The sequence below is a fragment of the Talaromyces rugulosus genome, chromosome III, assembly GCF_013368755.1.
Source record: "Talaromyces rugulosus chromosome III, complete sequence".
Classification (NCBI taxonomy): Eukaryota; Fungi; Ascomycota; class Eurotiomycetes; order Eurotiales; family Trichocomaceae; genus Talaromyces; species Talaromyces rugulosus.
In genome coordinates this window covers 543,374-555,731 of record NC_049563.1, presented here as the reverse complement: position 1 = coordinate 555,731, position 12,358 = coordinate 543,374, and the positions used below count along the sequence as shown (strand labels likewise).

General features: G+C 47.7%; 6 protein-coding genes across 6 annotated transcripts; 4 read left to right on the top strand and 2 right to left on the bottom strand.

Annotated features, from left to right (window-relative positions):
- Positions 1-379: 379 nt before the first annotated feature.
- Positions 380-1,222, top strand: TRUGW13939_05052 (uncharacterized protein; the record flags this gene model as incomplete). Its single annotated transcript, XM_035488217.1, has 2 exons — positions 380-730; positions 869-1,222. The coding sequence occupies 2 exons, from the start codon at positions 380-382 to the stop codon at positions 1,220-1,222; spliced, it is 705 nt and encodes a 234-aa protein (XP_035344110.1).
- An 864-nt stretch (positions 1,223-2,086) lies between these two features.
- On the top strand, positions 2,087-2,974 carry TRUGW13939_05051 (uncharacterized protein; the record flags this gene model as incomplete). Its single annotated transcript, XM_035488216.1, has 3 exons — positions 2,087-2,255; positions 2,317-2,748; positions 2,805-2,974. 3 exons carry the CDS (start codon positions 2,087-2,089, stop codon positions 2,972-2,974), a joined length of 771 nt encoding a protein of 256 aa, XP_035344109.1.
- A 166-nt stretch (positions 2,975-3,140) lies between these two features.
- Positions 3,141-4,265, bottom strand: TRUGW13939_05050 (uncharacterized protein; the record flags this gene model as incomplete). The annotated part of the gene is made up of 2 exons (XM_035488215.1): positions 3,141-4,155; positions 4,228-4,265. 2 exons carry the CDS (start codon positions 4,263-4,265, stop codon positions 3,141-3,143), a joined length of 1,053 nt encoding a protein of 350 aa, XP_035344108.1.
- Positions 4,266-4,726: 461 nt separating this feature from the next.
- On the top strand, positions 4,727-6,167 carry TRUGW13939_05049 (uncharacterized protein; the record flags this gene model as incomplete). Its single annotated transcript, XM_035488214.1, has 2 exons — positions 4,727-5,082; positions 5,144-6,167. 2 exons carry the CDS (start codon positions 4,727-4,729, stop codon positions 6,165-6,167), a joined length of 1,380 nt encoding a protein of 459 aa, XP_035344107.1.
- A 132-nt stretch (positions 6,168-6,299) lies between these two features.
- Positions 6,300-7,358, bottom strand: TRUGW13939_05048 (uncharacterized protein; the record flags this gene model as incomplete). The annotated part of the gene is made up of 1 exon (XM_035488213.1): positions 6,300-7,358. One exon carries the CDS (start codon positions 7,356-7,358, stop codon positions 6,300-6,302), a length of 1,059 nt encoding a protein of 352 aa, XP_035344106.1.
- Positions 7,359-8,020: 662 nt separating this feature from the next.
- Positions 8,021-11,712, top strand: TRUGW13939_05047 (uncharacterized protein; the record flags this gene model as incomplete). The annotated part of the gene is made up of 2 exons (XM_035488212.1): positions 8,021-8,495; positions 8,552-11,712. The coding sequence occupies 2 exons, from the start codon at positions 8,021-8,023 to the stop codon at positions 11,710-11,712; spliced, it is 3,636 nt and encodes a 1,211-aa protein (XP_035344105.1).
- Between the last annotated feature and the right edge of the window lie 646 nt (positions 11,713-12,358).

Here is a 12,358-nt window from a genome sequence, read left to right as displayed (position 1 = left end):
AGTCATTACATTGGTGTAATATACGAAACGCTAGAATAGACGTATCGACCTGAAGCGATATTAATAAATTTATCAAAATGGTTTGCGAATGTCTCTTTCTCCTATAGGGCAAATGCTAGAATTAGGGTAGTTGATATACGTTAAACATGGTTTAATAATACATGTAATAATATCAGGCTCAGCCAAGTTCAATGGCGTATTGCCTACATAATATCTTTCTTCTAGTAGTTTCATGCAAGAGAGAATTAGCGCTGTTGGGAGGGGAAGTGGAGAGAGGGGGGAGATCAGCCCTTATAAAGCCACGCAGACTACTTTCAGCTACGTTATTGAACATTCAAACTTGATCTACTATCGAATACAACTTGACCGATTTGATCCAATGTCGTCGTTTGCCAAACCTAAGCCAACCATTGTCTTGGTACCGGGGTGCTGGCATATTCCCGCCCATTATCAAGAACTTATTGATCTTTTGCAAAATGCTGGCCATCCCATCGAATTTGCCAATCTACCTAGTCTGAACCCGAGTGATGCTCCCCGCCAGACTGTCACCGCGGATATCGACGCTGTTCGGCAGAAGATACTTTCCCAGGTTAATAAGGGCAAGGATGTTATCCTTCTGAGTCACTCGTACGGAGGATGTCCCGGCGGAGCCGCTGCTAAGGGACTCAGTCCAGCAGAGCGGCCGGATTCAGGTGCAGTTATTGGGCTGGTGTGGTTTGCTGGCTACCTGGTACAGGAAAGCCACTCAGTTGTGCAGACAGCCGCTGAGCCGCTTCCTTGGGTGACGGACGAGGCGAGTGAACTTCCCTTTTAGGAAAACGTTATCGATCTATATTCAACGGCCGAATACTGACGTTATTGTGAATAGGGCGAGGGGCGTATGGGTGTTAAAGACCCGGTAGATGTATTCTACCACGATGTCCCAACAGAGAAGGCGTCATGGGCCGCGTCCAAACTCCAAACTCATGCATTAGCGCCTCTGATTAGTCCATGTCCGTCGCCTGCCTGGAAAGATACAGCATTTGATGGCCGCCGCGGCTATATTTTTGCACGTCAAGATCATGCCATGCCGCTATACTTCCAGGAAAGGATGGTGAGGGACAGTGGAGTAAATTGGAATCTGAAAGAGTTGGAGGCCAGCCATAGCCCTCACCTAAGCAAACCCCAGGAGCTGACGGGACATATTCTCGAGATAATCTCTTCCTTTGAGGCGCGACCTTGAGATTTGTCATCGGTACGCACGGCTCCGGAATAACCAGGTCAAGGAAGCAAGCTGAATAGCGCTCAAATTAGTACGAATCCACATCAATTGATAATTTGATACGGCAGGATGTATACCAGTCACTTTAGAACTAACCCTAAAATGGCAATGATATCCTACGGCCGGCGCTCTAATTCCCGTGCAAGTAGATATTATTGGCCGTTCGGACAGTATCAATACCAGGTCGTATATTTCATGAGGAGAACCTGTGATTAGCAATAATGTTATTGCTTGAAGTCGAGGTGAGACTCACTGTGCCCTTGCCAGCATTGAAAACACCACGCCCATATATATATTAAATTTAAAACTGAAAATAAACTTACTGTGTATTTTTATCGCAATGATTGCGTGAAATCACCTTGGGTTTTAGTCCTCACCAACATTGAAATTGTGAATTAAATTACAAATGTAACATTAAAAATTATGAGATGTAGATGAAAGTGTATATTTATGTTGAAAATCAAACTAAATATCTTAAATTCTGTATAGAAGATTCTACATGCTATTCAAAATATAATCATTCATTGGTCCAGTAACGATATAGTAAATTTGTTTCTTTAGAAATTCCAATGTTCCTCGTGGTCGATAAGGGTGGGCTGAGCATAAAGCGGCGTCAACTGGGGTTCGCGTCATTCGCGTCGCACTGACCCACACATATTTAGTAGTATAGTAGTAGCATAGGTAAGCAATGATATAGTATATATAGCTTGGGTCGCACATTTTCCTATTTACTACACTAATCCTCCATTGTATTGTATGAGTTCCGCCTCACCATACTATTCTTTATCAAACTTTATACTTCCAAGTCATATTTAGCAAAACAAAATGGCCAGCAACGGCCGCCTCGCTGCCATCTTGGGACCATTCCGTCTCGTCTGGCCATCCCTCCAACTGCATTACGAGGCTTTCAAAGAGGCCATTCGGAACGACGGTCTCTTCGCCACGTTTACACATCTCCAAAGAATTCGAGACACGGCCACAGCAAAACTCTTCAGTATAACTTGTAACTTCTCTAATTCTCAACTATATTAAACTATACTAACTTGCGTGTACAGCTGACGGTTTCATCGCCTTTGAAAATACCACCGTTGTCCCCTCCCTTGTCCGCTCTGCTCACGGCAAAATTCTCGAACTCGGCCCTGGAGCAGGCAACCAAATCCACCGTTACGACCCAGCCCTTGTAGACTTCATATACGCCGTTGAACCCAACCCACACTATGAAGATGACATTGCTACAAAAGTCAAGAAAGTTGATCTCCAGGATAAGTACAAGCTCCTAGCCTGTGGTGTCGAAGACAGCGACATTTTGAGCAAAGAGGGAATTACCGAGGGGAGTCTGGATACTATACTGAGTATTCAGGTGCTGTGTGCCGTGGGTGATTCGAAGAACGCAATGAAGGAGATATACAAGTTGTTGAAACCTGGCGGAAGCTTTGTGTTTTGGGAACATGTGAGAAACAAGGATACCGCTACTGCAATTGCGCAAGGTACGAATTGTTTACTATTTTAAGAGGGTTTTTCGGAGGAGCTAATATGAGAATAGCTTGCTGGAATCCTACTTGGAGCGCACTCGTCGGGTGTTGTCTGAACCGAGATCTTATGGAGGAGATCCTAGCTGCTGGGGAGTGGGAGGACCCTGGTGCCATTGAGGTGGCAGATGATCCATATACTTGCTTGCCTAGAATTTGGGGCGAGCTCAAGAAGAAAGCTTGATGAGGAAATTGTTTTTTGTGATATTCTATAAGGAATGTTACCAGTGTCGTGTCGTTTTGATTCAGAGGGAATACATATGTAATTATTACATGTAGATGACCAGAAAAATAGGCTTATGGTAATTTTCACAGTATCAATTGGGTTAGAGCATATACATGTATCACTATCACCGCCTCTTTTCCGCCATTAACCGCCTGTATTCCTCGACTATGGTCTTTCGTTCCTTTGCAAGCTCTTCTCGTCTTCTCAAACTTCCAGCAGCTGCGGGGACGTTTGCAACATCTACCTCAGCGCCACCGACACCCCGACGTACTCGGAAGATCTCTCTCGGTTTCGTCAGCTCTGGAGGCGCTTGCACAACTTCTAGCGGATTCAACGGCTTCGCCGCACGTTCACGTGTATTGAGCTTCGCCCATGGATCATTGTCGTCGTCATCATCATCTATACCGTTTCCATCATCCCCCTTGCGTTTCTTCTTCTTTGCACCTGAGCCCTTCTTCTTAGCCTTGGCCTTGCCAGCTTCAATCTGCCACTCCTTCCACAAGTCATTCAGATCCTCGTTTTCAGCCTCCTTTAATTCCCGTTCCTCGGCTTCTTTCTCTCGGATCTTGGCCTCGTCCTCGCGCCAACCCTTTTGGAGTCTGCGTAGGTGTTTCTCGTGTTTTGTGATTCGCTCTTCTCGGATCTTTGGCAGATTCTCGGATTGTCCAGACCTTTGCGACTTTTTCATTGAAGACAGCGGCATTTGTTGGTCAACACGCGCGGCGAAATCAGAAAGCTTTTCACCAGGTAGAATTTTGAGGGTAGTAGTAGAAGTAGCTGTGGTTGTAGCCGGTGTCTTCCCCGCAGATTTTTTGGAATCGCCAGACGCTTGATTATTCTTATTCGAAGCTACTTCAGCTGCACCGTCTTTGTCTTCTCCGCCGTGCTTCCTTTTCTTGCCTCGCGCCCGACCATTGCCATCATCGAGTCCAGAAGGCCGCTTGCCCGTAGCCTGATATTGCATCATACGTGCAAAGGCGCGCGGGGTGTCGTCCACCCAACCCGACGACTCCTTGGCCTTTTTGGCGCTGAGTTTTTTGTCATTTTTACCAGCAGGCTTTTTCTTTCCTTTCTCCGCTGGCTTGGGTTTGTGAACCGATAGAGACTTGGCTATGAAGGAAGGAGGTAGATCATAAGTCCTATAAACAAAGGTAATCAGAGATGTTCACTAGAGCCAATGAACGGATAAACACAATGGAATCGCTACTTACGACTTATCATCCTGGCGCCTCTTGTGTTTGTGAGGCATCTTGGCGCTGGTTGTAGACTGCTGGATGCCTGCTCTGGGCAGAGATGAATGTGAAATTTTTATCGCAACAGCGATAACCCGATGTCCTTATCTTATCGGATGCGCCGATAAGAGTCACGTGTACTGTCATGATCGGATTCGTAAATATCGTATGATTCGTATTAGTTTGTTTGTGCAGCTGGGACCCAAAATTGTAAGTATTTTGAATTAAAATACTAAATAATGCTAGAGATACACGTGGGGCAATATATTTTAAGCGTAGGTGTTCTAGCTGTAACAATACAGAAAGAATAACCGCCAACCAAGTTGTCCCGCATCAACACACGCCTTGCTCCGCTCTATCAATTGGGCACCCAGTCACCAAGACAGCTTCGTCAAAACTACATTATTGTCTGAGTGTACCGGGGAAATTCATCGACAGACGCTGTTCTATGGTAGTGTTTCGAGGCACGCATTAGGAAATGCAGAATCCTACTTTGTTCCATGGCTCCGACGGGGATGCATTCCTGCAAATAAGAGAAGACACCGACGAGGACATGGATGATACCAGCTTGCTGCTCCCGTCTTCTAGCAACAACTGCAACAGAAACAATACCAATAACAGCAACAATTCTACCGGGGAAGAGCAAACTGATGGTGATGATCACCCTCGGTGGAGCCCAGGGCTAAAATCGATACTAGCGTCTCTCGCCAGCAACGTGCGTAGGCGCATAAGCCTGAGACTGCCTCTTCGACATTCACCACAAATTTACTCTTCTCGTAAATTTCGATGGAAGCGAATGCTGGGATTGTTTTTATTACTTGTCTTTTCAATGATGTAAGTGTTATTTCAGAATCCATCCGGCAAATCCGCTTGGAGACTGATAATGCAACAACAGAGGTGTAATCGAGTCAATATGCATGCTGTACGGAATCGCCATCACGTTCTTCTCTGAGGATTTCGTACAGACATGGGGGAAACCAAATGGCCTCGAAAACTGGCCAACGGACGCAACTAGAGATATTCTCCCAGTCGCATGCCATTCACACAATGATTACTGGCGTCCAGTGCCTCTCTTTTCTGCCGTCAGCGCCGGCTGTGTCAGTGTCGAGGCCGATGTCTGGCTAATCGAAGATGAGCTCTACGTCGCCCACTCAAGATCAGCGGTCGCGCCCAATCGCACTCTCCATTCTCTTTATGTGGACTCTCTCGTGGGTTTGCTCGAGAAGCAGAATCCGATTACGAGATTCCACCTCTTCAAAGACCGGCCGCTCCAGGGTGTATTCGACACCGACCCAAGCCAGACTCTAGTCTTGTTGATTGATTTCAAGACGAACGGAGCGGAGACTTTACCCTATGTAATGTCTCACCTGTCACCTTTGCGGGACAGGGGCTATCTGACTTACTGGGATGGAAACAACGTAGTCAACGGTCCGGTCACCGTTGTTGCCACGGGCAATGCGCCTTTCAATTTGCTGACTGCGAATTCAACATATCGAGATATCTTCTTTGATGCACCCCTTGATGCGATGGAAGACGGAGAGTCGGAGCCTATGCGTCGACGGCACTTAGCCCAAGATCAAGGACAAGGCCGCTCTGGTACGCCGAGCGTCGTCGGACTGGACACTTATAACCCTTCTAACAGTTACTATGCGTCGGTTTCTTTTGATAAATCCATCGGTTACCCGTGGCACTTTCATATAACGTCAGATCAACTGCAGCGCATTCGGGCGCAGATCAATGGAGCGCATCGCCGGGGGTTGAAGGTTCGTTATTGGGGAACACCAAGCTGGCCCCGCAACCTTCGGCATTATATCTGGAGCGTCCTGGAACGTGAAGGGGTGGACGTCCTGAACGTCGATGACTTGAAGGGCGCTACTAGCGAAGACTGGCGACACAAGATATCGGATTGGTGGTTCTAGCGAATATTATCTCCATAGAAGGCGAATGTTTAGAGAGAAAGGAATATGTGAGGTGTATATAGTATCATGTCGTAGAATCTTAATAGATCTTCGTAGGTCGGAGCATATCCAATTTTCTTATTGGCCGATTCTTTAGAGGCATAGCAATGCCTCTTCGCCGAATTCCCTTTCGATGCTACCCTCTTCACGAATTATTGTCCCGAGCCAGTCTCGAGCGGCTTCAAAGTCTTTTGCCCCAAACTTGACAAGGACAAAATCAGCACGAATACGGGCGGCTGTCCATGTGACTTGACTCTGTTTCGAAGGCTCCGCTGCAGTCTTTGTAGCCGACCAGTTGCGGCCGCCAATGCGTGGCTGCGATCCAAAGGATGTCATGAAGAAAGAGCCCAGCTGGTCGAATATTGGTCCGTACAAGATAAGCGTACCTATAATCCCATGCGGATACGTTCTCTCGCGGATCAGCTCACCCGAACTGCTGTCATTTTCATGTGGTCTCAATGAAGCATCTGCTTCGTCATCCAGGATAACAGCATCGCGTAAAAGAAGACGTCGTTTGCCGGTAGTTTTGTCTTCAGACCACACTTCATTGCGGCCTTTCCATAGGTTGAAATCCCAATTCTCGCCACGAGAGGTTCGCCCCTGGGTGACCCAGTCTAAGACACAGAGGCTGCTTCGGTTCTGTTTCTGGCACTCATCCACAGTAAAGACTTGGATCTGCTCATAGCGGCTATCCTTGAATGGAGCCGAGGGGTCAGGGAGGTAACAGAGCCCAGATTGACTTCCAATTGAGACATTTAGAGTCTGTCGACTCCTATCGTCCAGGCCTGGACGTTCTGGTGCTGTTTTGATGGCCGTATTTGCGTTGGGCACCGTCTTGAAAATCTTGGTGCTCCCCTGAGGAGTAGTGACTACCAGTCGAGCCCGTGGGTCTAGTGTAATTGATACATCGATGTGGTCTCCGGGAAGAAGGCCCCCGCCGTAAGTCAGAAGATATAGATGTATCGGCTTCGTGACTCCTTCGGAAAGAACCGAGTGCTCAGGAATGAAACCCGGGGCACGAGATAACAGCTTGAGAGGATACTTGTAGGTCAACTTAGCGAGGGTCGGAATAGACGGAGGCAATACCGCCAGCACAACTTCGCCCTTCCCAGGACTTGCAACAGAGGAAGCAAATGGAGAATTGAATGTCATATCTCTTGTCTGCGGGGGGGTGCCTCCCCTCACAACGAGAAGAAAAATACCCGATTCAAAGGGCGATTCTCGAATGGCGCTCCCAAGCTAGTTTCACAAATGGTTCATTGTGACTATCTCTTCTATGGACGTGCTCTGGCGCAATGAGACGACAATTTCCCCAGAGAGATAAGGAGCGAGGTCGGGCGACTTCTCGAGTCCCAAAGAAGGAAGAAAATAGGGTTAGGGTACGCGCCTGCCCGTTATCGATACGTGTTTGCCCACTAGGCAGCCGCGACCAATGAGGCCCGCGCCTGCCCGGGCGTCAAAGTCGTCGCGCGTTTCCCCCCCATCACGAACCACCGTCATTGCGAGTTATTTCCCCCCTCCGGTCTTTTTCCATCTTTGCCCAAGCGGATCCCCGCGCCAGCTTTGTATCTGCTTTGAGACTTTGGCATTGGAGTGCACCCTTTGCACATCGCGTTGTCGAGTTTGCGTTGCCAATTCCTCTCGACACTTCGCGCCCCATCCAAACGGGACGCGCGCGACATTCACGCAGCAACGTAACATTCGAGCTGTTTCGCGCCACCTACACTCACATGTACAACAAGCTCGGTTCCCCGAGATCAGAGGAATAGGACGCGGAAAAGAAGATTCTAACATTGAACCCTCGCTCAGACAATATGGATATGTCGTCAGATGTCGAGCACGATGGCGCGTCGTCCAGCAGGCGCAAGTCCGGCCGTGCAGTCAAAAAACCCCAACTCTTCTCAAAAGCCGTTCACAGTATAGGTCTCAACAATCCCGAGAAGAGGAAACGAAACACCACACTGGATGACGGTCAAGATGATGACGATGATGAGGAACAAGACGACGACGAGTCTGACTCGGAGGAGGACGACGAAGATCCCGATTCCGAAGAAGAAAGGGAACGCCGAAAAGCAACACGCAAGGTCACGACAAAAAGAAAAGCCGTGAAAAAACCTAACGCCGGTCCTAAATCGTCACGAGCCGCAAAGAAACCAAAGATCAACGGCGCCGGAAAATCTCTCGCCATACGTCCGGCAACTAATGGCAGACAGAGCAAGAAACCTGCTCCAAAGACAAGAACTGCTCCACCAAGACCGATTTTCCGTGCCATTCCAGAAGGGCTATACAGTATGTCTCTTTTTTTTATTACTGCTTTTTCACGTGCATCAGCTAACAACTTCAAGCCGATGTGTTTGAACAGAATAAAGATGTCGAAACCGTCGTCGACGAATGGCTATCAAAATACGAAAAAGACCCCAACGAAGGGCTTCGCGCGCTATTCAATTTATTCTTGCAGTGTACAGGTGCTGATATCTCGGTGGACATGGCCGATGTGACGGATGAGGACCACTGGCCTCAGCGCATACAAGACCTTCAAGAAGCACATCTTGATACCGAGCCGTCCGATTACCCCCTGACATCAAAAGAAAGGTCTCTTCGGAATTTTCGAACAAATATTGTGGACTTTTGCGACTCGTGGGTCGCGAGTCTTCACGAATCTTCCCTGCTTTACAATACATTCGCTCCTGGGTTGAAAGCTGAGGTGTGGCTAAATATCATGTCTAGTGCTGGTAACAGAGCATTTAGACATACAGCTGTAGTGTTTTCTATCTGCATAGCAACTTCGTTGTGCCATATTGCCGAAGGTGTAACCTCCACGGTTTCCACATCTCGCAAACAGCTAGACACCGAAAAAAGGAAGAAAACAGCAAACAAGGGCAGGATAGATTCCATTCAAACAACTATCCAAGAGAATGAAGAAAAGCTAGAGACGATTGATGCCCTTCTCAGGGAAGCGTTCGACACAATGTGGGTGCACCGCTACCGAGATGTCGACCCCAAAATTCGCAGTGAATGTTTCCTCGGATTGGCCACTTGGATCCAAACCCATCGAGAGATGTTTTTCGAACCGCAATACGTACGCTATCTAGGCTGGGGATTGTCAGATGCTGTCACGCAGGTGCGGCTAGCTGTGGTAGGGCAACTTCGTCAGATCTACGAGATCAAATTCAGCATTGCTACACTTCGAACTTTCACCGGTCGATTCCTCCGTCGACTCGTGGAGATGGCTACCAGGGATGCCGACAGCAACGTCCGTGCATCTACAGTTGAGTTGCTCGGGCTTATAAGAAACCAAGGATTGATGGATAACGCAGAGGTCGATCAAGTCGGCCAACTTGTATTTGATACAGAGCCTAGAATCCGAAAATCCTCCGGTCGCTTTTTCGCTGCAAATCTACAAGAGATTTACGAGACCCACACAGAAGAGATGGCAGAAGATATCAACGAAACTTTTGGTGATGAAGACGACGATGACTATGAATCACCTAAACGATCCTGGATCAAATTCAAATGCCTTGTGGACATTCTCCAATCTTATGATGGGCAAAGAGAGGAGCTCGCTGCGGAGCGGCAACGCATGGGCTCGCTCGAAGCCTTGTCTGGTGCTCCTGTAGAATCTCGATTTTTCCTGGCGACCGAAGCAATCTATGCACACATGGAGGAGCTGGCTCAGTGGCAATCGCTTGCTGGATATCTTCTTTGCGACCACTCTCAAGTTACTGATTCGCCCCCGCAAGATGAAGCGAGTAATGTGCGACAGTTCTATGCCTTGGAAGAAGGACAAGACATCATTTTGCTCGAGGTTCTGGTATGTGCGGTCAAGTTGCGGATCTTGGAGATTGCCAAATCCGATGTCAGCAAACGTGGACAGAAAATCAAGTCTTTGACAGACAAGATTCCGGAAATGCAAGCAGAGACTGCGCACAATCTCACCCAGATTATCCCTCGGCTTTTGAACAAGTTCGGCTCCACACCTGAAGCTGCGTCAGCCGTTCTTCGCCTGGAACATCTTGTCGATCTGAACATGGTCCAAGACCTTCAGAAAGATGCTACCGCATATACCTCTCTTCTTAATGACATCAACAGGCAGTTCCTGACTCATTCTGACCAGGATGTCCTTGCGGAAGCTGGCGTGGCGTTCCTGCATGCCCGAACCTCGGATGAGATGAAGGAAGCCATGGAGGGCAAGGTTCAGGAGCTGTGGGACGACATGATTGATGCTATCAGCACATTGTCCCAGAACCAAGATGTCCAGAATGGATCATCAGTTCGCAAGAATGTGCTTACGGATCTCGCCAACACCGTTACTAGGATATCAAACCTTGCAAGTATTGTCGATTGCACGAGTATCATTGAAACGCCCCCAGCTGTTTCGGCCAAAAAGCGGAAGGAAAAACCTGTGGCCCCATTCAACACTCTTGTCCACTTTGTAAAACGTGGTCTTCGTGATGAGGAGTCTGATGACGAACTACAAAGCCTCGAGAATGAACTGGTGGTGAACAGCATTAAGACTCTACTTTTCTACTTTATGTGGAAAGTGCAAAATCTGTCTAGTGCCATCAAGTCAACCAATGCCAAGTTCAACACAGCGTACTTTGAAACTTTGGCCAAGAGCAAAGATACTTTTGCTGCTTCTCTGACAGCGGTTATGCAAAAGCGTTCAGTCATGGATGATATTAGATTTTCTGCAGCGACAACGCTCCTAGATCTACATACCCTCTTTGGCACACTCCGTAATATCGGATCGCATATTCAAGGCAGATCAGACCTAGTGGACGAGGATGTTGTCCTTCAAGCGCAGGGCCTAGCACAGGATATTGTCCCTTCGACACAAGCAACCCTCTCCAGATTCCATGACCTCGCCGAGCGAACTTTGGCCAAGAAACTGAAGAAAGACATCAATTCAGCCGTAGATGACGATGCTCCGTTGGAATCAGCCCAGGACATTAAGGACCTCCCTTCTGACGATGAAGACGACGAGAACGAACAGGACGATGACGAGGTAGACGAAGCCGCTGCAACCGAGCGTCTCCGCGCAACCATTCTCGCTGAGCAGCGGCTTTGCGAACTCACCGGCAAAATCGTTTTGGCAATCATTGGCCGTGTCCTCGACACATCGGGCTCGCAACGCGGCAAATTCAAACAGAAACTACTCAAGAACAAATCTCGACTGGGCCACAACTACAAAGAAGTCATCGCATTTGTGGAAGATCGCAAGGCGCGACCTGCTGCTGCTGCTCGCTCCAAGGACAAACAACCTTCATCCAAAACACCGCCCAAGTCCACCGAATTCGTTGAACTAGAGGATGACCCAATAGAGGACGACGAAGAAGAACGACAAGAAGCCGAACAAGAAGCAGACCCAATCGTCGAAGAAGATGAAGACGATGACCTTCGCGTCCGGGGCCTTGTCGAGGAGAACATTGATGACGAAAATTCAGACCAAGGAAACGGTGTCAGTGAGGCTGAACCCGAAGACGAGGATGAAATAATGGGCGATTAAACTCTTTTCCCCCTCATTCTTATTACTATTCTCTATTCTCCCCCCCTCCATTCTCTTGCTATTTCTCTTGATTGTCTTTGTTCCATTTTTCCCGAGTTTAAATATGTACAAGATGGCGCAGGTTGCTTGCTTTGATAATTCCCATATGCTGTAGTTGAAATGTCAAGCTGCTTTCTTTTTTTTTCATGTGATTTTACTTTTTCGTCGCCTTTAATTGCTATGCTCGATGCCAAAGCCAACTAGCTATTACCGCTTTATCTGTTAATGAAATATTATTTAGTGTGCTAACTCACTATTTCCTTTTCTCCGGTATGATAAATAAACCCAGAAATAGCTTCATTTTTCTTACTGGGTCAAGGACAAAGACCAAACATAACCGTCAATTCAATTTATTCCTATTGCTACTAAATAGAAAAATTATCTGAACTGGAACGATGAAGCGGACAAAAGACAACGCGGCTGAATCAATAGCGTCTGATTTGTCTGAAGATTCTGTCAACAACTGCGGTGCGAGGGCTCGCCAGCGAAGAAGGGGGGTGTGGGAGAGGGAGGAAGATCCAACCAAAAAGAGACGTACGCCTAGTGTATGAGATGTGATGCGACATAGGTGCTAACATGATGTGGTGAACATGGGGATTACATGACT